The following is a 7539-nucleotide window of genomic DNA, read 5'->3' as shown; positions in this document are numbered from 1 at the left end:
GACTAACTCAAAATTACAAATCAGCATCCGTAAATCTTAAGGTAACTGGTGCATGAGCCTCCAACATGAATGAATATGTGAATGATAAATGTATGCAGTCTTACCGTAAGAGTGCCAAGGCTTACCCTCATACCAAAATTCAATTAATATTTACAACACTAAATCACTTAACATTTGAATGATAAACTATAAATACAGTCATCATATTAAAAATAATTATTTCTATAAAGTCGATCCTGACCAATTGATCAATTAAACTCATGTCAGGAAAAATGGACAGAGACGTACTGTTATGCTGCTTGGTCTTGTACACAAAGTCCAGGGTTGATGAGGTTACAAAATCTATAATTATAAGTATACAAGCAACTTGGGTTGACACATCCCAATCTTCAGGAAATAACCAATAGAAAAAATGCTTTTACCTTTCTTTGTATGAACATATGTAGTTTTACAAAATTTCAGAACATACCCATTAGCAAGCACCCAAAGTATGCTCCTCTAAAGTTCCAACTGAAATCAGCTCGGCCTCTTCAAGTATGTTAGAAGGCCTAAGCCAGCAACAAATGCAGCTCCAGCAGCAACAGCACTATAAGCTGAGGCCCATGACTCTGAATCAGCATACTTTAAGCTTCTGGAACTAGAACCTTTCCCAAAACCATGTGTTTCTATGTAATCCAAATGCAATCTCAATCCCTACAGACAGAAAACACCAATCCAAAGTGAAACTTTGAGGCAGACAGATACCTACAATGTCTGTACGATAAATGATAAGTTCAATTCCAATTAAACAAAAGCTATGTTTTACTTTTCGGTTTTCCTAAGGGCTGAGAATAAGGAACCAAAAGAGATAAGTTTTATTGGGAAATGAAACACAATTTTTTGCTATTCCCTTTTGATACTTGTGATCCCATTCCAAAATTAAAATTAAAAAAATTAGATGACCATTATGCTATCTTGCCCTAAATCAATTCTTCCTTCATAACTACAAATCAGTATCCCCTAGCAAAAAATGTACTGTACCTTCAAACCAGCAATCCTTGCATGGTGCACAGCAGCAGCAAGATCACTATCTGAAGACAATACAACCTTATCGTGATCTTCGTCTTCATACTACAAACAAAAAATTTAGCAAGGCTTCTTCAGGAAAATGAGGAAACATATAAACTTGATCTTAAGAACATAAGATAATATCTTGAAAAATACCATAATTTGGGGCAGGTTGTTGGGGTCAATATCATTACCAAGTCTCTGAAGGATTGAAGTTATAACCTCTGTCATTGTCCGAGTATCTGAACTTGCAAGAAACGATACAAGCCACTCAACTGATATTTTTCTACTCATACATAATTAACTTGAACTATGCTGACTTGATGCAAGAATATGTAACTCAAAATATAGAAAACAAACTATATCTAAGAAGAAACCATAGCCTACCCCAAGAGAAAAAAGATCCAAAACAGAAAACCAACAGACAAGTCTATCTATTACTACACCTCCCAGTCAAAGCAGAATAACATTAAAATATAAGACTATAATGAGGGGTGCATTCTGGAGACATGCAATACAGTCAAGCTGAGACTCATGAAAGGACTAAACATCAGTATTTATTGAAACCATTATTTCTTTCTTGTCACAAATAGAAGGGGAGGAGGGCAAAGATCTGCTAGGTAACAAGTGACAGTTTGCATACCGCATGTGAATCTATGCATTCTGCCTTTCTTATCTTGTACTTTGAAGGAAAATGTGTTCGTCATGCTTGAAGAAAGATAAGGAAGGGATCTCCCTGTTTCTCCTCCCTCAGAAGCCATTTTAAAGGAATTGTCACTGATATGTAATAAAAAATGTGTAAGCACATCAAAAAACTGTAAGTATTTTTCTGAACAATTACAAAGCATATAACCTTCGTGATTCATCATCATCATCATTCGGAGTTGAGGCCAAAGCTGAATCCCAAAATCTTTGCATCATGGAGGTGGCAACTTCATTGTTGCCAACCTAATTAGTGCCAAGAAAATTACACCTTTATTAAAAATGTTTATTGAAAAGATCTCAGAAATCTCATGAAAAATGAGAACAATGGAATCATAGTGTCTGCAAATTCAAAACTAATTCAAGAATGTTTGCATATATTTAGTAGAAGTATTTTTTTTCCTATATTGCTTGGGTTTGAGGCATAAGGTTTCCAATCTTTCTAGGAAAGCATCATTTTCATCTATTGTTCTGAAGTTCTACTGAGGAATTACTGCTTTAGAGGTTGGGCTGCCAGCTTTTTTACTTGGGTTTCCAGCGTTGTCTGGCTCTTCCATTGCACCTCCAGCATGCTCTATAATTGCATCAGTTTATGATTTCAAACTATGCCATCATCTTCCTCCACTACTATGCACCTTAATCAGAGAGATCCATCTCCGTCGGAGTATTTTAATCCCAAAATGAAAGATACACGAAAAAGAAAGCCTAGTGTTTCTTGGGATTTTATATATCCCATGAATCCCATCCCACCATGTTGTATACTTGTATCATATATTTAAAAAATGTGATATTTTCATTGTGAATCATATCCAATGTGTTTCTTTAACCGTGAAATATAGATCAAAAGGAGCTGGACATTGATTGAAGCATAGTGGAGAATCCAACCTACATCCCTTAGCTTTGGTGGGGAAACTCATGCTACCACTGCAATACTGAACCAAAGTTTCCCAAAAGGAAAACTTTTTTCACGAGACATCAAAGTGATAGCTGAACAACTGTTTATTTTGTTTTTTCTTATGCATTCGGTAATATTGGTCCATAGATGAGATTAAACTTTCAATAAGAAGAGGTCATTTATTTATTTTTATGCATTTGTTAATATTAGAACCATATGTCACCTCCCTTTCTCTTAACATAAAATCCTATAGTTTAAGAATTTTGATGAATAAGCAAGCTTTGGTATTATTAAACAAAATACCCAAGAAGCTATAACAAATGGGTGATAGAAAACAAAAAAGGATATAGCATGTTGCCAGGTTTATGACTAAAATGCAGACTGCAGATAGAAATACACATCATTAATAGCCATACATATTACAATATCAATAGTGATAACATCGTGGACAGTACAGTCAACACTGTTTATTAAAAATATCAATTTAAAGACTTGGAAATTACTTGATTGTGGCAACACAAATCATGCAAAAGCTACATAAGTTTTACATAAATAAGGATTTAATAGAGGGTCCATGTAATCAACAACATTGAGTATAACAGTCTAGGACAACACACCTGACTTACAGTATCCACAGCAGCATGGGTGACGTGAATCACATCCACCACAGCAACTACACTGCCATCTGTTTATATAACCACCAAAATTAGAGAAGAAAGATGCACAAACCTCTTCCCATCCTATACCCATGTATCATCAAGGTTTTAAATTGCTGACTGCATCACATGATGCAGCCACATCATCTCAGTTGTGGTAGCTGCCGCAACTGCATTATGCCACAACACAACCACAATTGTAATTTAAAACCATGATATTCACAATCACATTACCTCTATCAACCACAGGAAGATGCAAAAATTTTCCATCATGCATGGTGTGAAGCGCATCAACAATAGGTGTATCAATTACTGCACATTCAGGATTTGGAGTCATGACCTGCATATTGAGTTGCATACACATCAACTAGACTGACAAGAAAGGATGAACACTTAGAACGACTACTGTTTCTTCTAAAACTTGTAGGAAAAACATGATCCTAGACACTACGATCTAAGCGGGGGGAAATGAAGAATGAAAACAACAGAGGTTGTACATAGTTTCTTCCAAACAGTGTACAAACAAAACGAAGTACCTTCTCAACAGGAGTTGATTCCAGGGAAAGATTTTGTGCGATTACCCGCATCAAGATATCCTTTGAACTGAAATTTGTATGCAAATTACAATCCATCAGAATTAAGGCTACGTAATGACAATTGGGGAGATGAGACATGGAACTTTTCAGAAAATGAGAACAGGTGGCAATTTCAGTGGCTGCAAACTTACGTAAGGATGCCCCGAGGTTTGTCATCAACTGTCACAATAGCTGAACTTGCATGAAGTTCAAGCATCTTCTTTGTTGTTATCAAAACTGAGTCTTCTGGTGAAACTGTAACTACCCTAAAAAGTGCCACAACCAGTTAAAGTAGCTTGGATGGTAACTCCATTATTCTAGCATGCAGAAAAATTAAAATTGAAGTACTCTTTCTCTTCAACTCAAACAAAAGAAGGCATTGCCTACTTTGAATTATCAGGAATGATTGTAGACAAAGTTGGCTTGAATATCTGCTCCCGAAGAGTCTCAATGAATGATGAATTGGGGGCTGCAGAAAGACCAAATTAGCATGAAATAAAACTGAGTCGCTGGAAACTTCGAACCTAGCAAAACCTTGACATCTTTGAAGGATGTCCTCATTAGAAACCAAATAGCTAAACATGCAAAAAGGAGATATTCTTCAAACCTGAAACAGATGATCCCCATTGTTTTTCAACACCTTCAACAGCCGCTGCAATTGCTTTTCCTTTCTCAGCTGCCCTTTCCATACGGGCAATGGCATCATACAAACACTTTGCTATGTCAAGTAAGCCAACAACTTCTCCATTCTCCACCACAGGTAAATGTCTGAATTTCCCTGTCAAAATGTATCATCCCTGTATTAAGAATGCAATACAGGATGGTAACTAACATGTAAAGGTGAGTGTGTCTCTATATATACAACCAACCTTGCACCATCTTTTGCAGAGCTTCCACAGCAAGACTTTCAGAAAGGACAAATACCGGATTCTTAGTCATAATCTTGGAAACAAGTGTGTCTTCAAGCTTAATATCTTGAGCAATAACTCTTTTTACAATGTCCTTTAATCATAAAAAAAATAGGAAGGAAAGATATGTAAGTTAAAACTGCAGAAGTCTAGCCAGTCTCAAAACTTTCTTTTCTTCCTTGTTAATGGATGAGAAAAAGAAGTCTAAGTCATACCTTGTCTGTGAGGATTCCACAGAGCATGGCATTAGCATCAGTTAGCAATACAGCATCTACTCTACGGGCAGCCATCCGACGGCAAGCTTCATAGACAGTTGTTGTGTCAGGTACTGTCAATGCCTTAGAAAGTCGCAACGACTTCACTGTTCGTTCTCCCGTTAGTCCTCTGATTCAATTCCAAAGTCCAAACAGAAACAAGGAATCATCCAATGATTTAAATTTCACTGGCTCATTTTCTCTTGAATACATAAGGAGGTGGAGCTACCATAAATTTACTTAAAACTTAATGTAATTGAATGCAATTTAACAACTCATTAAATGCATCAAGCTTCTCTAGTAATTAGTAAACCTTTTTAGACAACTAATCTGACATGAAATAAGCGACTAATTAATGTGCCGCTTCTTATATAGATAACAATGGCATGATCATATACCTCTGTAACTACAACTCAATCAAAAGTATATGGGAGAAGATAGAGAAATTCTTGAATAAAGTAAAGATGAACTATGTTAATACAAGAATTATTGAAACTCAATTCTCTCATTTAAGTAGAAAACCGCAAATTGGTTCTCTCGTACCAATTCGTGGTTCTTTTGTGAACTGGTTCCCTTTAAGGAACGAACCAGATTTTTACTTATAGTTTAAGTAAAAGAGAAGAAGAATAATTGGTAGTGTACACTCACTTACATGAATGAGTTACATTAAACACGAAAGAATTTTACTTTTGGTATTTCTCCTATAGTGAAACAAAAGTTGATTCAAACCTACAAGAAGCAGTACCAGAAATGATTGTGCATAGAGCTATAGAAACCCTACTGAATATACTCCTAGTATACCAATGTTTGACGGGATAATGTACTGCATACTACGTACCCGCACCCGTACCAAAGATAACCACGTATGAGGTGACTATGACAAGAATTCCTTGAGGTAGATCATAGATGACTAAACTTAGCAGAAAAAATACATTTACTAAGTAGAAACAAAAGAGATGTGAAACAAACAATGAACAACATAGCTTACTTATTTATTTATCCTTGTTTAAAAATGAACAAGGAAAGAGGTTGTTTCCACTATATGAGTATAATATAACCTTACTTATTTCTTTATCCTTGTTTTTTTCTTTTCAAGATAGCTTTTTCAGGTATATGGCAGATGAAATTATTTATATTCTGAGAAAATATACCATACAATTGAAAATGACAAAAAAATATAAAAATTGAAGGTGTTACTTTCATTCTAGTACTTTAAGTTGTAGGACAATTCATATTAGTTAGAGACATATTAGTTTCTGGCATTCTGCCATTAGTATAATTATCATATTAATCACAATCATATCAGTCTCTCACATAAATCATTTTTAAATCAAATTGACACTCGTTTGAGCACTACTGACGGACCATCACAGAAGTTTCGGGACGGCGAATACACAAGGTTCCTATCTAGCCGAGTCTACGGAGGATAAATGTATATAGCCTAAACATCACAAGCCAAGCCGTAGAGTCTATTTTATGAATTTCAACCGATAACCTTAGGTCACAACACAACCATATCGGACTAATATGATGTGTGACTAGCCGCGTGTCTGGTTTAGATTACAAAATATAATATCATTATCTAATAACTCTAATGTCCAAATATTCAGCTTAAAAATTCAGTGGTTTTATATAATTTTGAAGCAACGACATCTATCTTCTTTTATTCTTTATATATAAAAAAATCTGAAATGAAGAAAGAGGGCGATGATTGAAAAAACGTCGTACATAGGTAAGCGTGAATACGAAAAAGATCTGCGATTAATAGAGTGAGGCACTGCAGACTCAGAAGTTCTCTTCGCATACGAAAAACTCCTTCTAGAAGAACCGCTTTGACTTGACATCGTTCGCTGCAAACCAAAGAAAACCCAGTTTCAACTTCTCATTAATTCAAATAAACCAAAAAGGAAAAAAAACGTCGTAGTAAATCAAAGTCAAAGTGTAACAAACTCAACTGAATTAGAAGAAAGAGAATTGTAATTGCGATTGGATTGATTAGGGCACAGCTCAGGGAAGGAGTGGCCGGAAATATGATCGGGAAATTGGATCGCCGGTAGAGTTCAGTGACCGGCCGGCGAGGAGAGAAACTGAGAGAAAGAAGTGAGGGAACCCTAGGAAGAAGAGAAAAGAATAAGAGAAAGTTGAAGATGAGAAATTCAACGCTATTCGAATTGGACCAATCGTTTTCGTACACGTCAGCGATTCATTTCGTCACGTGTGAAATATGAGGCCTATAATTTTTTTCTAAAGAATAAATATTTTGTCCGGATGAGTTCCCATTTTAGTAACTCCGTGATGATAAGAAGAGTAAGGTGACAATTTTTTTTGTGAAGGAATATTTGTTTTTTTGGGCAAATAATGTTCTTATATTTTTGTATTTTCAAAGTTGAGAATATGAGATAGTACTATTTTTAATGAGTGTTTTTTTTGTTTCACACATGTATTTTGCCTTGGAGGTAATCATGTCCGAGCCGGAAATATCCACAGGTATGTGGAGCTAAC

At 35.6% G+C, this 7539-nt stretch overlaps 1 protein-coding gene across 4 annotated transcripts; it reads right to left on the bottom strand.

Annotated features, from left to right (window-relative positions):
- Window positions 1–255: 255 nt before the first annotated feature.
- On the bottom strand, window positions 256–7246 carry LOC109338083 (CBS domain-containing protein CBSCBSPB1-like). Of its 4 annotated transcripts, none has more exons than XM_019575217.1 (15): window positions 6969–7246; window positions 6766–6889; window positions 4999–5167; window positions 4745–4877; window positions 4483–4653; window positions 4263–4347; window positions 4028–4141; window positions 3837–3903; window positions 3535–3640; window positions 3271–3329; window positions 1901–1995; window positions 1691–1824; window positions 1204–1289; window positions 1021–1110; window positions 256–693 (listed from the first exon to the last, which is right to left on the bottom strand). In XM_019575217.1, the coding sequence occupies exons 2-15, from the start codon at window positions 6879–6881 to the stop codon at window positions 517–519; spliced, it is 1602 nt and encodes a 533-aa protein (XP_019430762.1). In that variant the 5' UTR covers window positions 6882–6889; window positions 6969–7246; the 3' UTR covers window positions 256–516. The 4 variants fall into 4 exon arrangements, with proteins under 4 accessions (XP_019430762.1, XP_019430760.1, XP_019430763.1 ...); XM_019575215.1 differs by having other exon boundaries at window positions 3262–3329; window positions 6969–7245; XM_019575218.1 differs by having other exon boundaries at window positions 4263–4344; window positions 6969–7244.
- Window positions 7247–7539: the final 293 nt, after the last annotated feature.

Source organism: Lupinus angustifolius, unplaced genomic scaffold (genome assembly GCF_001865875.1).
Source record: "Lupinus angustifolius cultivar Tanjil unplaced genomic scaffold, LupAngTanjil_v1.0 Scaffold_17_90, whole genome shotgun sequence".
Lineage (NCBI taxonomy): Eukaryota > Viridiplantae > Streptophyta > Magnoliopsida > Fabales > Fabaceae > Lupinus > Lupinus angustifolius.
The sequence above is the reverse complement of the archived record's forward strand: the minus strand, read 5'-3'. Positions and strand labels throughout refer to the sequence as shown.

Bases quoted from the DNA above. Each gene is read 5' to 3' on its own strand.
- LOC109338083 (XM_019575215.1), bottom strand. From the start codon at position 6,881: ATGTCAAGTCAAAGCGGTTCTTCTAGAAGGAGTTTTTCGTATGCGAAG. The intron at 4,142-4,262 runs GTAGGCAATGCC...GGCACTTTTTAG, and splicing joins ATCATTCCTGATAATTCAAA to GGTAGTTACAGTTTCACCAG. The intron at 1,111-1,203 runs GTATTTTTCAAG...TTTTGTTTGTAG, and splicing joins ACAACCTGCCCCAAATTATG to TATGAAGACGAAGATCACGA.